General features: G+C 42.4%; 1 protein-coding gene across 1 annotated transcript in view; it reads left to right on the forward strand.

The window, feature by feature from the left end:
• Positions 1-15,893, forward strand: part of LOC137101758 (potassium voltage-gated channel subfamily H member 5-like) — a 116,308-nt gene that overhangs the window by 74,614 nt on the left and 25,801 nt on the right. Inside the window, exons 10-12 of the mRNA XM_067480548.1 lie at positions 2,727-2,786; positions 4,009-4,201; positions 15,058-15,254. Coding sequence (XP_067336649.1) covers positions 2,727-2,786; positions 4,009-4,201; positions 15,058-15,254 — 450 coding nt within the window. The remainder of the gene's footprint in view (positions 1-2,726; positions 2,787-4,008; positions 4,202-15,057; positions 15,255-15,893) is intronic.

Consider the following 15,893-nt stretch of genomic DNA (forward strand, 5'->3'; position numbering starts at 1 on the left):
GTAAATATCCTGAAGAAAATTTAGAGCACAAGAAAACTGAAAGTGGAGTATTGGCCCAAGATTAACTGAACATGCTGGAAGAAACAATCCATGCCAAGCAGTGTGTGATGCAGAGGGTCAGGGTGGATGGTAGATGGGGAGTCTGGGGGAGCTTCGACAGTGGTCATGTCCAACTAATGTTAGAACAACTCCAACTATTTGCCAAAGCGGCCTTTGTTTGAGATGCTGGTGGAGGGTGACGGTCTGTGTGTCCAATGTTTGTTTGGGTCTGTAAATTCTGCTCAGCTCTGCAGTTCGAGCAGCTCCACAACTTGACTTTCCTTTAAGACAGTTGTCAAGGAAGTTTAAAAAGGTTTAATGAAGTTTTATTTATGTATTTTTTATATTTTATTTAGTATTTTGTAGGTTATGCTGTACTGGCTGCAGCTGTGCTAAAATAGAAATAAAATTGACTTGTTGTTAGTGTTTGTCGTCCAAGTGAGGCTCCCCTTTTTTTTTTTTTTTTCTTGGATGGTCAAAAGTGCACAGTACGGCCCCCAAACAGTCCTGTGAAAGCTGCTTGGTGAAATTTACTGAAAGCTTCCTGACAGCTCCAACCTCAGCATCCTTCTACCGATATATTCACAGTCTCTCCTCTGATCATGTCCAAACCACCTCGACCTGGTCTCTGACTTAACGCTCTCTTACAAGTCCGGACACCACTCTAACATACTTCTCTGCCACAACAGACATGGAAAATCCTTTTGGACCAGTGTGTGTCACGTGTGCAGAAAGGCTGGTTAAAATGTGTTTAAATTTGCACCATGTGCTCAGCCTAAAATTAAACACAACTGTTGCCATTCACTGAAGGGATCCTTTGACAAAATGTACATGAATCCACTAATATAACTTATCTGTGCACTTCATAACCACAAACACATCAGACATGCAGCTGTGGTAAAACCACAGATTACACAATGCATCACCTGAAGCAGAAGCAGCTTTCAGAGTGAGGCAAAGGACGGAAGGCAAAGAAAGTCAACTTACAATAAAGTGTTGCATTTTGTGTGTGTGTGTGTGTGTGTGTCAGGTTTAAAACAGATCAGTTTCCCCGGCATTAAAAAGTTTGACAAATCATCTCTGGTAATTCTGCACATACAAACTTCCCACTCTCTATAAACCTAATGGTCTCCTGAAACTCTCTGCTTAATTTCTGACTCAAAATGTTCACTTTTATGTTCTGGCACCACTGGAGGAACATTATGATTATTAATAAATTTCCAGGGCTGATGTCCAGTTTTCCCTCACTGCGTAAACCCTGATGTGACTGACCATATTAGGATTAATGTTGATTTCACAGAAAGATCTTCCCATCATATTTGCCCCGTCTTTCTTTCCTACATCAGTGTTTTGAATTGTCCAATCCATGTGAGCGCATACTCCTTCTTCTGTTATATTGGATCACGAGCCTCCTCTCCACTATAATTTATTTTTGTACTTTGTGTTTGAAGAATAATACAAGCTTGAGGAGACATAAGGCAAGTGTTGTGCCCACCCTCAGTAGAAATACCTCACAGTCAGTGCTGGGGCCAATTAGTGGGTATTTTTTGTCACTTTGGGAGCTTTTACACAGCACACAGTCAGCTGTTTATTCAAATACAGACCCAAAAATCACCAGAGGCAGCCAAAAGCGTCTCGGTGCTACTATTATCTCCATTTTACATAGAGCAAAGATTTTCTTGGACTCTGTGTGTGTGTGTGTGTGTGTGTGTGTGTGTGTGTGTTATTGTTGTGTTTGATCTCGCAAAAGGCTTTTAGATGATTTATTGTTCCCCTTGGCCAACTTTATTCATATTTAACATGGCAGGATTGTAAACGACGGGATAATATTTAGTTTTCTCCGTTTTACCTAAATGCTTTAGTTAATATGGCCTGTTTTCAGAATTAGTGAAATGAGGTGGACACAGCGTTTACAATTTACAGTTTGGGCATTTGGCAGGCGGCCGTTTCTAGAGGGAGTTAATGAATGTGACAACAAAATGGGCTTAAATTTGTATGCAGCAGTAATGCTGTTTCTGCTTCCTCCTACAGCTGCCTTTTACTGGAGTGTTGTTTAGCAAGAAACATTTTTGTGCAATTAACCGAGCACTGACCCACAACCTCAGCTGAATTATCACACGCTGGATGGCTGCTGCACGGCTCGCAGCCTTTTTGTGACTCAGGTGTTCACCAAGCAGGTGTCAGATGAGAAAAGTGGAGGGATTGACTTCCTTTAAATGTGGTAAAACTTGTGAGATTGGTGGACAACCGCTCTACCTTCCTGCACCACAGTCGCCCAAGATGCAACACAACCGAAACATAAACAACAAAAAAAGTACCCGCGTCCCCCAAAAATTGTCGAGTGGCATTTCAGTCATGGGTTGGAAAGAAATTCATTTTGGTTTCACATTTTATTGCCTATATTTAGTTTTTCCCATGTTGGTTAATAAACTGTTCTTTGAGAATAATGGATTTCAAACTTGCGCAGTATGTTCTCAGCATCTTCTGAAGCATTTCCCTTTCTGCTAACTGTAACCATCGGTTACTTTTTCTGAACATGTTCTGCTGCAGTGAATCCTCAGAGGAAAACCTGGGAAGGAGGAAGAGGAATAATTAATGTTCCTCTCTTTAGCAAATGCCAGTTCAGTACCAACCACAGGAATTTCTGTCAACCGTGGTCTGATTTTTCTCTTCTCTCTATCCTGCAGGTCTTATCCATCTGTCCTAAGGACATGCGGGCCGACATCTGTGTCCACCTCAACAGGAAGGCAAGTATCCACAGGTGTTAGCTGTGTCACAGTAGTGGACCTAGTTTACTGCATTAAATCGAATAGCTGAAGTGTCGCTGCCATAGATTTTTATTTTTACAAAATGAGACAAGCAACAAAGTCTGAGTATTCAGTATTTCAACCTTGGCCATGTAATATCGAAACATTGTGTGTTTCATTGTGCTCTCATTTCTTTTGGTTAAAATAATTTTTATTAAACTGCACCTGCACTGATAATGATGGGCTGATGGGGGTGTCCTTGGTTGCAGAAACACACGAATTAGCCTCCAAACCCATGATTATCTTCATATACTGATCCCAAAACTTTGGCCAACTCAAAATTCTGTACCTGCATTTTCAAGGTGCCTTCAGTTGTGAAGCTGTGTGGTTGTGTGTAACAACCAACTTCAATAACAATTTTGCTTCAAAAGTTGGTGAAAAATGGAGCCAACATGAAATTGTGGTGCTCATGAACCACTACAGCTCTTACAAGTAATTAAAAAGGACAATTAGTGGTAAAGTTTTAAGTTCAGAATAAAACACTAATAATAATTGGCATGTTTTTAAACATGAAATCCAGAAAAAAGTTTATAGTTAAAAAAAAAAAACACCTGAGCAGAATAAATGTAGGTTTTCCACTGATCATCCTCAAGATGTTTCTACTACTTGATTGGAGTCCACCTGTCTGAAATTCAGTTGATTGGACATGATTTGAAAATGCAAACACAGTTAACAGTGCATGTCACAGCACAAACCAAGCCATGAAGTCCAAGGAATTGTCTGTAGACCTCTGAGACTGGATGGTATCGAGGCACAGATTGGGGGAAGGGTACAGAAAAAGTTCTGCAGCATTGAAGGTCCCAATGAGCACAGTGGTCTCCATCATCCTATGCACCTAAATCTATTTTTAAAAAAACCTTTCTGCTCCTTCTCCCACTTGCATCTTATGAAATGTGAACACTCTTCTGATGGGACTTTGCTTTGATGATTTCTCCTCAACTTAGATTTATGCTGCCTTGTTCCTCACTTGTAAGTCGCTTTGGATAAAAGCGTCTGCTACATGACTAAATGTAAATGTAAATCCAGGGATCAGAAAAGTCCCCCTCTGCCCATCATCTCAGGAAAAAGCATAGCATGTGATTTGGCAGAAGTCTGCCATCCCTCAGGTGCCGCTTTAATTAACCCAACAACAAAGTCTCAGGTCTACTTTGCTGCTCCTCAGGTGTTCAACGAGCATCCGGCGTTCCGGTTGGCCAGTGACGGCTGCCTGCGCTCACTGGCAGTGGAGTTTCAGACCATCCACTGCGCCCCCGGGGACCTGATATTCCACGCCGGGGAGAGCGTCGATACACTGTGTTTCGTGGTGTCGGGGTCACTGGAGGTCATCCAGGACGACGAGGTCATCGCCATCTTAGGTATGTGGCCATGTATTTTAACAGCAGGTGCTGAAAGCAGGGAGGGTTGTTTTCTAGTGAACATCACACTCACAGTTGGCAGCAGAAACACCACTTTCCCAGTCCTCAGATGTGGCTGTAGTTTGGACATCCTGAGTCCATTTTAAACCATTTTCTGACTGAATGTGCAGCATCCAAACATCCACAGTGAAATGGCTGGTTTGGGTCAGTTATCAAAACTGATGTCAATGTGAAGACAGAATGTTATGTGTAGTGGACACAACGGAGAAATTATGACAAACTCTAATTACCTACATTTTACTGCAGCAACATACAGTGGGCTTGGAGCTGTGCAGGCTGAGCAGCTCCAAGCCCAGTGTCCTAAAGGTTTCCTCACTAAGTTGTCACACTTGTAGCAAGATGATACATTCTCGCCATTCGCAACAACACACAACACAAAATCTACTGGTGGGTCATTTTTCAGCTTGTGCTTTTTTTGTTTTGTTTTGTTTTGAGGGTTTTTTCCCTAAATGTAATGGCAGCAGGTGGACGAGTCGTTGCACTGAAAAATAGGAGCCAGCTCTGACTTTCGAGTGTAAAATACAAACAGCGAGACTGTTATGTGCTGCTGTACACGTTGCTCTCTGCAGCCTCAGACTGTAATATTCATGAGGAGCAGAAGTAGGAGGGAACCGGAAAAGATGAATAAAAGGCAGAGATAGCATCCATCCATTATTAAGACAATCGGTGATGGAATTGTTGGTATAAATGGCTGCAACAGCCGGTGTAGGACCCACGTGAGCATTTACTGTATGAACTGAGCACAGTTTCCCAGCTAATTGGTGCTGTTAAGATCAGTTAGTGTGTGTTGAAGCTCTGCTTAGCAGCATGCACGCGCACACGCACGCACGCACGCACGCACACACACACACACACACACACACACACACACACACACATCATCTTTACCATCAACAAAACAAGTCAATCTGATAGTCCCAGCTCTCGCGAAACTTAAAAGGTGGCCCTCAAGTGTTTCCATTTACAAGCCTCTGAGAGAAGACTCATTTTAAAACATTCATGGGGACTTTGCTGAGAGGGAGATCAGTTAAACCAGGTCATGGCTTTGAAGGAAAACTGTGGTTTACTACAGCCTCAGCTTCAGTGTTTGTAGCTCAGGCTGTTTTATAGCACAGCGCTCAGGTTAACAGAGCCCAGAAATCAGCAACATTTCTAAAAACATTCCACGTGTGTGTAAGAAGGTTGAGACACAACACTCTGCAAAGTGGGATAACAATGGTCTGTGGTTATTATTGTGTAGAAATCAGACAGTGCTTGTTTCTTTTTTTATGTTTCTGTCTTAAAGAAAACCTGATTGAATTCCTCTCCTGATTTATGCAGATACATGAATATTGATTAAAGCTTTAAATTACGTCCAGAATTTTAGATTTGAATGAAAAAGGTAACACATGGGTGGTTCTTTTCTTTTGAGCGGTGTTATCTTTGATAACTGAATGTTGCACAATTATCTCCGATAGTGGGAAACTACTGCAGCCCAGATTGTAGTAAGATAACAATCCACTGTGTTAGAGCTGTAGACGCACTGCAGCATTGTTAATGCTGAATAAAAATGAGAGATGCATGATGCAGGGGAAGGAAAGGAAAAAGTAATACGACCATTTATGACATAAAATGCACACAGTGAAAAAGACGACTTTGGATGGAAATCAATTAAAGGAATGTGTGGCAGTAAAGAGTGACACTTTGACTCTCCATTTGTGTTGAAGTTCACTAGGAGGCCGAGTCAGATGTGGCAGCAGTCAGAGGTTCATAAAAAGCACATTAGATGTTTGCTTCATCACACCAAGGATGTTAATCAATAAACTGCCAAACGGTTGTCATCGCTAGCGGCTGTTGCCATGGAGAGAGAGAGAGAGAGAGAGAGAGAGAGAGCGGGATCAGGTGGGATGTTTTTTCTCAACGCGTCTGCAGTTCTCTTCCAAACTCTCGTTTCATTTTACAGTGCTTTTCAAAGCTCCGCATCAGTGTCTCACAGAGAAAAAAGTGTTCTCTCACTCTCACAGGCTCCTGACGAGGAACTTTGACCTCAACTAAAATACTAATAACCACCTTTGGAAAGCAGCCATCAAATTTATGGGACACACTTCAATTTGAAGATTAATTTTAAGCTCAACAAACAAACTATTTGAAAAAACCTCTCCACAAAGATAGTGGAGACGGCATCAGGGATGAGTGGCAATTATCCTCTTAAAATCAATTCATCACACTTTGAGCCGAGCTCTCACTGTCTTTTCTGGTTACTTCACTCAAGGTGTCCAAACTATTTTGTACCCTCTCAAATAGGCAATTCGGAGCACAATCTTATTTAAAAGGAAAATCCTCAAAATATGGAGGAGGAGAGAAAATATGGGCTTTATTTTTATCACTCCCCGTATTGCACATACAGGGACAAAAGAAACATTCTTAGATGGAAGCGCTGGGAGGGTGGGGGTCTATCTACCATATTAGTATAGTATATAGTAGCATAATATTATGGCATAGTGTGGTATTGTTATAATAGTAAAGCACATTCATACTTATTCGGAGAAGGTCATGGTTAACAAGCCATGACTAAAGGCGATGTGACCAAAGTAGAAAGTTACTGTATATGTGACAGAATTTAGTAACGTTTTTTGAGGCAATGGCTTTGCGTGGTTATATCAGTAAATGAGACTGCTGCTCAAGGGACAACTCAGACATTCAGAGTTGTAGGAACTGTCACATTAGTTGGCCCTACTTAAAGAAGTGTGTTCTTTGAAATGCAGCACACAGTACACTCAACAGGAAATGACTTTGTTTGAAAAGTAAGTACTATGAGTAAATGTTGAAGTACTGTACACTGTTGTTATAGTTGTGTAGACTCAATTGTAAAGTTAATGAGGATCATGGACTTGATAGTCGCAGACTGCATGGTCAGACTTGCTCCATTGTGTTTGCTTCCCCCCCCCCCAGTGCAGCCGACATTGGCACCGGCATTGGCAATGACTTGATGTCCAAACGCACCTCGTGTCGTGTTTAGATGAACGGCCAGTTCCATTTCTACTCAGACAGACCTGACCAGTGGCTACGATCAGATTCAGTTTGAAGCTTCATTGAAAGGCTGATTTTATTATGCAGTTCTGCCTTTGAGGATATGTGAATAGAGTGAGACCTGAAAACAGTCCTTCCACATGTTATCTATCCATTATAACCATTAAAAGAAAATCTGTCGATGCCTCTTTGGGGTCCACAGCCTCTATTTTGGGAAACTCTCTGATGCTGATTGGGCAGCTTGCATAGCAACCAGAAGAATCTTCCCGTCCTCACACCTGCAGTTTGTTTCTGAGCGTGAGAACAAAACCACTTCCCGATCACAGCCTCCAGACAAACACACAGGATGGAGGGATGTAGATGAGGTCAGTGTAGTTGGAGGGAGCGACGTGGTGTTGGAGGAGAGAGCTCATGTAAGGAAAGCAACACAAGGTTTGTCTATGTGTGGCTTAACACAAGACAAAGCAGACATTATTCCAAAAATCACTTCTTCCCCTCACCCTCGAGACGCCAACCACATGCTCGGCCAACTTCCCTTTTCTCTGTCGGTGGAAAGGAATGGAAGGTTTGCCAGCACCAGAGCACACGTTGGGAAACAAAAGCAGGAGAGGTACAAAGAGGAGTAAGACAGATGATACTGTAGGCGTTTGAAAGTGGCCACAGTATCGGATTAGATTGCACCATTGCCTCCACTCTGGGCACCACCTGGGGTACAAACTTGACATTTTTTGGCTGCTAAAGAAGCTCACAGTTTTGCCTTTAAATCCATCTGAATGTTTGTTTAACCGCACAGCAGTACAGTTGTTGTTTCCCTTCTTGCTGCTATTCTCTGTTACCAGTCGGTGCGAGTGCAGTGCGACTGCACTAATAATGTCTTAAAGCATGTAGCTTTTAGCGCTCAGTCCTGTGCATGTGTTAAAGTGCTCCTGGGGTTGGTTTCCTGTCCACATTAACCAGAAATGCACCACTTGGTGTCCACCAGTAGAAAGACAAAAATGTCCTATCGATTTGTGCACACATTTGGTATTGGCTTTCACATTTGTGTGCAGGGTGAATATATGAGCAGTCGCTACAGTGGGAAGAGAGTTGCAACACAGTGGGAGATGGAAATAGAGAAGGTGGGAACCAAGAGGGTATGAAGGAGCTAAATATTTTTGGGTATTCTCACCTGCTCGAACGAGCCATTTCCCGTTTTAAATTAAGGCGATGTAGGAGTTGGTTGGCAACATGGACAAAAGAAGTGAAAGAAACTGTTGTGCAGAGGAAAGGGGGAGGAAGGTGAGTCAGAGGAGGACGTGGAGAAGAGGGAAGAAGAATGGGAATGAAAAGATGGACAGGAAAAAGGAGGACATATAGATGTAAGGACAAAGGAACAGGATTGAAGTGAGGAACTGATGTGTCGAACAATGGGACAAGCCAGTGGAGACCAGTAGAGACAGTGAAACAGACGGAGACCGAGGGCAGACATGTCGGGAGGAAGAGGTTTAGGTGAGGAAGACGTGGAGAGAATATGAAAGCGAATCAAAATATGGGAGTAAAGGAAGCAAAGTAGGTGTAGCTGTGTGTGTGTTGTGGTTTTAAAGCCACTGATTTCCCCAGGCTGAGCAGTGAGGCTGCTCCCCGAGGCTGTAACACACTCTGCTCTCATTAGTGTCCAACAGCATCAAGTGGACACACAAACACGCAGGAGCAGCAAAGGTAGATATACGAGTGCCAGTGTGCATTTGTGTATTATTGCCCTTTAATGTGTTCTTGTACAAGTGCTGTTTTCTCATGGGGGACAGTACAGAATGTAAAGTACACAAACACACGAGTCTTTATGTGCAAACACGCACACGTTTCCCACAGTAACAAGGCAATACTGTGAGTAAAAACCCACCAGGCTTCCTGAGGCCTTATTCCTAATCAGCCTCATTCAGCAAGGACGGCGAGAGACGGCTTTGAAATGTAAAGGTTCTGTGTAGACATCAGGAGATGACGTTTGTCCTAAGCAGAAAGGTTTTGCAAGCTAGGACACCTTGTAGAAACCACAGTGCTTCGATGCTGCAGCTTCCCCAGCCCTGTTAGACTGGCAGCAGCCAGATCGAAGTCCGGTGAGTTTATTGATTTGTTTTTTTTTTGTTTTTTTTTTTAAGGAAAGGTGACCAGGTCATTTGAAACCTTGAACAAAAAATCAGTTTGTCAGAAAGTGAGAAGCCTCAGAGCAGCTGGTTTGTGTCTGCTCACACAGTAAGGCTGAGCTTAGTCATCACATTCACCCAGTTTCTCCAGAGCTCACGGCTGAATCCCCAGAAAAGCAAACCCTTGTTTTATTCTGACTTGTTAAAAGATTCCCAGCTGTGTGCATCTCTTGGTTGTCACCTTGTGGCAAAGGTCAGCTGATGCCTTCTGGCCCACTCGAGCCAATGGTTCACATCATGCAGAAAAGCAAAAATGGAATCTTTCATATCTAAATTTACTTTACTAACTGTAAAACGCCATCACAGTCACTTTTATTCAAGTCTTAATAAAACAGCAGTCGCTAAAATGCTGCTGGGTTGAACTTTTTTTGTAATATTGGGTCTAAATGTCTTTGACGACTCCATTACCTCCAGTTTAGACAAAACTTTATTCCCTGTCTTATCATACTTTGGTTGAATGTAATTAGTTGACTTGATTCTTGTTCTCCACATATTCTCTGTTTCCACCCAAATGGCTCTTTGGGCAGTGAAAGAACAGCTAGGTAATCAGGCGACCGCACGATGTTGCATCAGCACTTTAACCTGCATTATCTATTGATGATTTCTCCTCTGCCTGAGCTCTGGGAAAATCCACTCCCTCTAGATTTATGTTTTACCAAAATGATGAGCTGATTAATTTCTTAATCCATTATTCATGCTCCGTTATGAGAAGGGGATTTTGCTCTGGCCTTCTATTCACACAGCAATATGTTCTGGCCCAGCGAGCAATACGTCAGGAGTGAGCGGGAGGAGATGAGCCTCCAACCACATATGAGCCGGCCCCGCTACGAGATGCAGTAATAAGAATCAGTGCGACGCTGTTTTGATGTGAAATAACTTTGCAGAGGAATATAGCAACTGCAGGTTAAATGGACGGTGATGAAAGGCGACCTGCTGAAATGGCTTGTAGAATTTCTTCTGTGGTAGGACTTTCTGTCCTCTTTGGACAACATTATGAACCAATGTCTGCCTTTTTTAAAAGTTTTTACACAAGTACGTCTGTGGCCTCAAATGATAACAAACCACCACTACTAATTTCAGTGACAGTGTTTATGTGGACCTAAAGGGAAACTTCACCATTTTTCAGTTTGCTTTCCGTGGTTTAGTTTAGGGTTTCAATTAATGCTTTTTTTAAACATCATCCTCTTCGTGTTGGTTATTTTTTCTGTCTGACTTTGCTTTTAAAGAAATGAGGCAGCATCGCCCCTTTAACGATCTCTCCTATCACTCATTATTCAGAAACCAGGTTTCCCTAATCCCCTGCCCCGATTCTGGAAACCAGCTTTCCCGTTTACACGACGTTTTCCTGAGAAAGCCGACTGTAACCTGGTCATTTAAGTCAACGAAGTGTTTTGAAATGAAGAAACTGGCTGGTGTGTTTTTAATCAGCGTGTCTATGGCACAGACCAATCCAGGGTGCAGACTGGTTTTTGGGGTAAGTGTGTTAGGAAGGCTGCAGATGTGAAGTCCACAAGGTCTGCACACGTTCTAAATGAGCATGCACACATTTGCATATTGTTGTTATGAATTACTCCTCCACATTTTGAATGATCTAAAGCTCATTTACTGTAAATACAGTGGCAGCATTTGGTGATTTATATATCAATTATATTAATAAATGGTCTCATTAGCATACATGGTTATGATTAATGTTATGTTGAGCATTTAGGGAGATCAGGTTCCTCTTCTCAACAACAGAATGAGCTCCAGTAAGTGTCTTCATTATTTTTTTTCTTCAGTGAACAGTTTAGGTCAATCAATAGTTAATTAGTTAATGTCTAAATCTGGAACAATTTAATTATTTTAGATAAACCGCACAATTTATCTGTTGTGGGAGCAACATTTGGAGCAATAGTACCACCATTAGTAGAACTGGGGCTTCAGTACTTCTCATACAGTAAGAGCTCTTACCACTGCTGTTGGTGGACATTAGTGTTACGGCAACTGTATTACCGTCCCCCACTCACTCAGCTTTGGGGGGGGGGGTCACAGGCTACGGCAGCATTCAGTGTCACCAACACATTTGTCAGGATGTTAACTGAGAGTTAATCCTCGAGGAGATGAGGAAAAACTCCTGCATGTTTGTTTTTTCTTTTTAACCAAGCTGTGATCACATGTTTAGTCATTTCTATTTTCAGTATGTGGTAATTAAGACGCAAATGATGATGTAGTGCCAGACGAAACTGAAATAAACATTGGTTCTGTAGTTCAGAGTCTAGAACACTTGTCACTGGTTAGGCAGAAAAACAGGAGCGAGGGTTTAACTAATCAACTGTATGAAGCTTGCCAAAAGGGCTTTTATCACATCGGAATGCATCCGTCTCTGCTCACCCAGTCTTAACGGCACTCGGGATTTTTAACACATTTGTCGCACGTCTGCCACCTCCACCTCCCGGCCCCTGTGACCGCGCTCCCATCCTTCCAGCTAATTGGCCACGAGCTGCCAGTCTCGGGGTAGATCATTCCAGACGAGCCCTGCTGCCTGCCTGAGCTGCGTTTGGATGTTGCCCCTCGGGGGCACCGAGGAGTGATCGTCACTATGAGATCCACTGAGTCACGCGCTCACAGCGACACACGTGTGCTCCGTCGGCATTTTGCGGCGGTGTGTCAGAAGACTTCCACACGCGTTACTTGGGGTGTTGTGACAGCGTGGACTGCTGCCTATCAAGGTCAGCTGTCAGAGAAATGCCCAGCTGATGGTCGTGGCAGGTTTGACACATGTACCATTTGAGTCCTGGTTTTCCCAAGTTGGACTTATCTGTGTGTTTTACAGCCACAGTCCAACGGGGAAAAAAGTAGTGTCCAAACATAATATTGCATTTACTACTTTTTCTGAGTTATTTGTTATATTGTCAGACTTTCTTATTTCTGCCTCACTTTGCACAGTTGTTTTTCAAACCGTGCTGTTAAAGCCTCTTAAAGTTTGTTAATCCGTTTTATTTGAAAGTGCATCCGCTCAGATTAGTTTCTCTTAATAGCACTAAACAGATTTTAATGGCACAGTCGACATGACACATTTGCTTATAATTACTTTTCTGCGTCCTCTTATTATGGGCAGAACAACTGTGGCGTTGCCCAGGAGACCCTCACAAGTGGGAACACGGATTCGTCTGATTAGCATGGGGAATTTATGCTGGCTGTTGATCAGTCAAGTGTCCAGGTGGCAGCAGTTGGGTCGACACCAATGAATGGAAGCAGGTCAACTGCGGAGGGTCCCGCACTTCGAGCTCAAGGGTTTTGTTTACTGTTGTGATTCCGCAAGAAAATAACATCATTATGTAAAATGTGTTTCGCAGTTTTAAAGCTCGTCTCATTTAAAGTCCCACCCTGTGCTGTTTGGTTTGCAATCCTACAGTACATGGACATGACAATATTTCATTAAGTGCAGCGTACAGGCTAACTGGTTATATACACTAGACAACAATGGGGTGTGTTTTTGTAATTCAGTGGACAGGCTGCAGAGCAAGTGCACGTCAATTTTGGTGGGTTTATATTCTGCCTATGTGTATGAGCTGGGACCAGGAAGAGGAATCATATTTCGGGTGGGATTGGTAGCAGAAGCACAGGTGATGCAAACCAGGCAAACGTTTGGGAAATTCGAGAAAAGGGCCCCCAAACATCACTTACATTGGCAAATGTTTCAGTGACCACAGACCCCCTTAAAAAAACGCCTGCACGCCTGCCATCCACCCCCCTTTCAACTGGGTTTGTGTTACTAAATGGACCAAGTCATTCTTTATATATACTAGCTATGGCTAGATGACACCTCATGAAGTGCATGGCACAGTTCCCTGACACAGTGTATCGCATAACAGCAACATCTGCTGGATTACACAAAACATTGCAGGCCAAGTGGATAAACCGTGTGGAGACTGAGCTTGGTTCATCCCTTCGTGTGGATGAGTGGTCGTGTTTACTTAACCAGCTGATAAAATGAAAGTGCTCACTGCATGAAAGAGAAGCGTATATATTCCAATTAGTTTGAACGTAACTAAAATAATTTGACTATGATTAATTGCATGTGAAAAATCTTTTTTTGCAAGGACGTTTTGGTGAAAAGCGTGAAATCGAAGTGAAATTTTATCCAATAATACAATGTTACCGTGAGCAGAAAACCTCTGTGGTTGAACAAAGAAAAGATCTGCATAAAAAATTCACCTGCAAGCTGTGCAACATAATTTTAAATGCCAATTGGGTTTGGAGATGAAAGTTCAGCAGAAATAGGTTTCACGTTCTGCTGATTTTTTTATTTATTTTTTCCTCACAGCAGTGTTCACTCTGACTCACAGCTCTCCAAAAACTGCTGCCAAATCTCCAGCAGTTCAACTGGACGAATTAATCCACTTTGTACTTCTTAATGCATCTTCTCTTCTTACAGATGGCACTGTCTGTCCTTTTATTCTTAGTCTTACCACCACTTTCTTTTTGAATTCTGTTTTTACTCTTTGTCTCTGCAGAGTGTCTTTCCTTTCATTTCACTGCTTTTATGTTGTGCCTCCAACTGATGGAACAGCTGTTACATGCTGCTTGGTTACCAGTGTCTGGACACGGTGAAGACAAAGTAAAAATACTGCAAAGAAAAGAGCCAAAGATACTGTATGACAGAGGTTGTGTGTGGTTAATTCAGCGCTGCATATGTTTTTCTGTTTACTGCATGTATGTATAAATATGGCCAATCACCACCATCCTGCAGTTTATTAATGTCTAATTTACTGCTTCTTTCCAACTTTTCCAATTCAAAATGACAAGATGCTCCACAACAGAAGACGATGATGTTGATGCTTTGTGCCATCACTGCCCCCTAAAAAGTTGTATTTATGTTTTTAGTGAGTGGTCCTATTGTACCTTCCCTTCTCCTGTCTGTCTGTCTTCTTCTGTGGTCTTGTAGCTGTCACATAAGACGTGTTGTTAAGGTATTAAAATATGGCTTCCTTTGTGAGCTGCAGTTGGAGAGAGTGATGCTTCTGCGGCACAGCCCACGAGAACAGCTCTTAAATTCGGGGCAGATCCCCACATCGTCTCAGTATGAGTGTAATCTCCTCTGTATTTTACTGTCCAATTTGTGTGGGTTTATAATTACAAGTTTAAGTGCTCCTCAATACGTATGACCTCAATTGTCCACGTACAGGGCTGGCAGTACTCATGCAGTCTACAAATAATTGACTGCATTACTGTGATGGGGTTGTATTTTCGACTGTGGAGTGGCCCCACAATGACAGTACTTGAAGTACTTAATATTCCAACCCCTGTCACAGTATTTCAAAATATCTGTCGTAGGAGGACAATAACCGTGTGCTTCAACTTTGCTTGTAACTTTCCTTTACAATTAACCTTCTAAATAATGATGATGAATATTTCTTCTCAGTAATTTTATGAAAAATATCCATCCCAGTTTCATGAAACTGCCTGATTTCTTGTTTTGTTTGACCAACAGTCCATAACAAAAAGCCTGGACTTCTTGATTTTTCTCTAAATTCTGTAAGACCCTTACCCTCGGCTAAGTCAGGCTCTCTTCTGTTTCCTCCATCAAACTCTTACAATTCTTCCCTCATTTCCTATTCTCGTCAGGTAAGGGGGACGTGTTTGGTGACGTCTTTTGGAAAGAAACCACCCTTGCACACGCGTGTGCCAACGTCAGAGCCCTAACATACTGCGACCTCCATGTCATCAAGCGAGAGGCCCTGCTCAAGGTTTTGGAGTTTTACACAGCCTTTGCCAACTCCTTTTCCCGCAACCTCATCCTTACCTGCAACCTGCGCAAACGGGTAAGTGTATTTAGCTTAGTGTTATTGTAAATTATATTCATGTATGTGCACACAAAGCCATATCTGAAAAGTGGCGTGATGTGTGTTCTTTCTGGCTGATCAAAAATGTGACCTATTGCTGAGTTTTGGATCATCTAGAGAGGTTCGATTGTGAGGAGGTAGGTAGCTTATTAAAAAAGAGAGGGGGTCTAAGGAGACGAAGGGGATGTGGTCACTAAAGCTCAATCGGTCATAAATGGATAGCTGGATTTCTGGCAGATTACTGTGTTGTATGGAAATTCCGGTTGGGAAAACCGTGACTTTTGTCTTGGCGAGATTATGTTGAGGAGTCTTTCAGTCATCTGGGAAGAGATGTTAGAGAAACAGTGGTAATTTTCTTAAGTCAGAAAATGTGAAGAAAATGTAAAGATTTTTGCTTCTAAAATGAAGCGAAACATGTTTTACTTTTCTCCTGTAGCATTTGTGTCCACAGGATTATACCTTTGACATTTAGAGAGGTTTAGCTTGTGTGATGACAATTCTACGAGGAGCATTGAAGTGCTCCCAGTCAGTGCAGGAAGAAAATGAAAGGCCCTTTATTAAAGACGACCAGTGAGTGGGGAATCTTAAGAGGAAAATCGGGGATTTAAGGGATAAAAC

This window comes from Channa argus, chromosome 16 (genome assembly GCF_033026475.1).
Source record: "Channa argus isolate prfri chromosome 16, Channa argus male v1.0, whole genome shotgun sequence".
Lineage (NCBI taxonomy): Eukaryota > Metazoa > Chordata > Actinopteri > Anabantiformes > Channidae > Channa > Channa argus.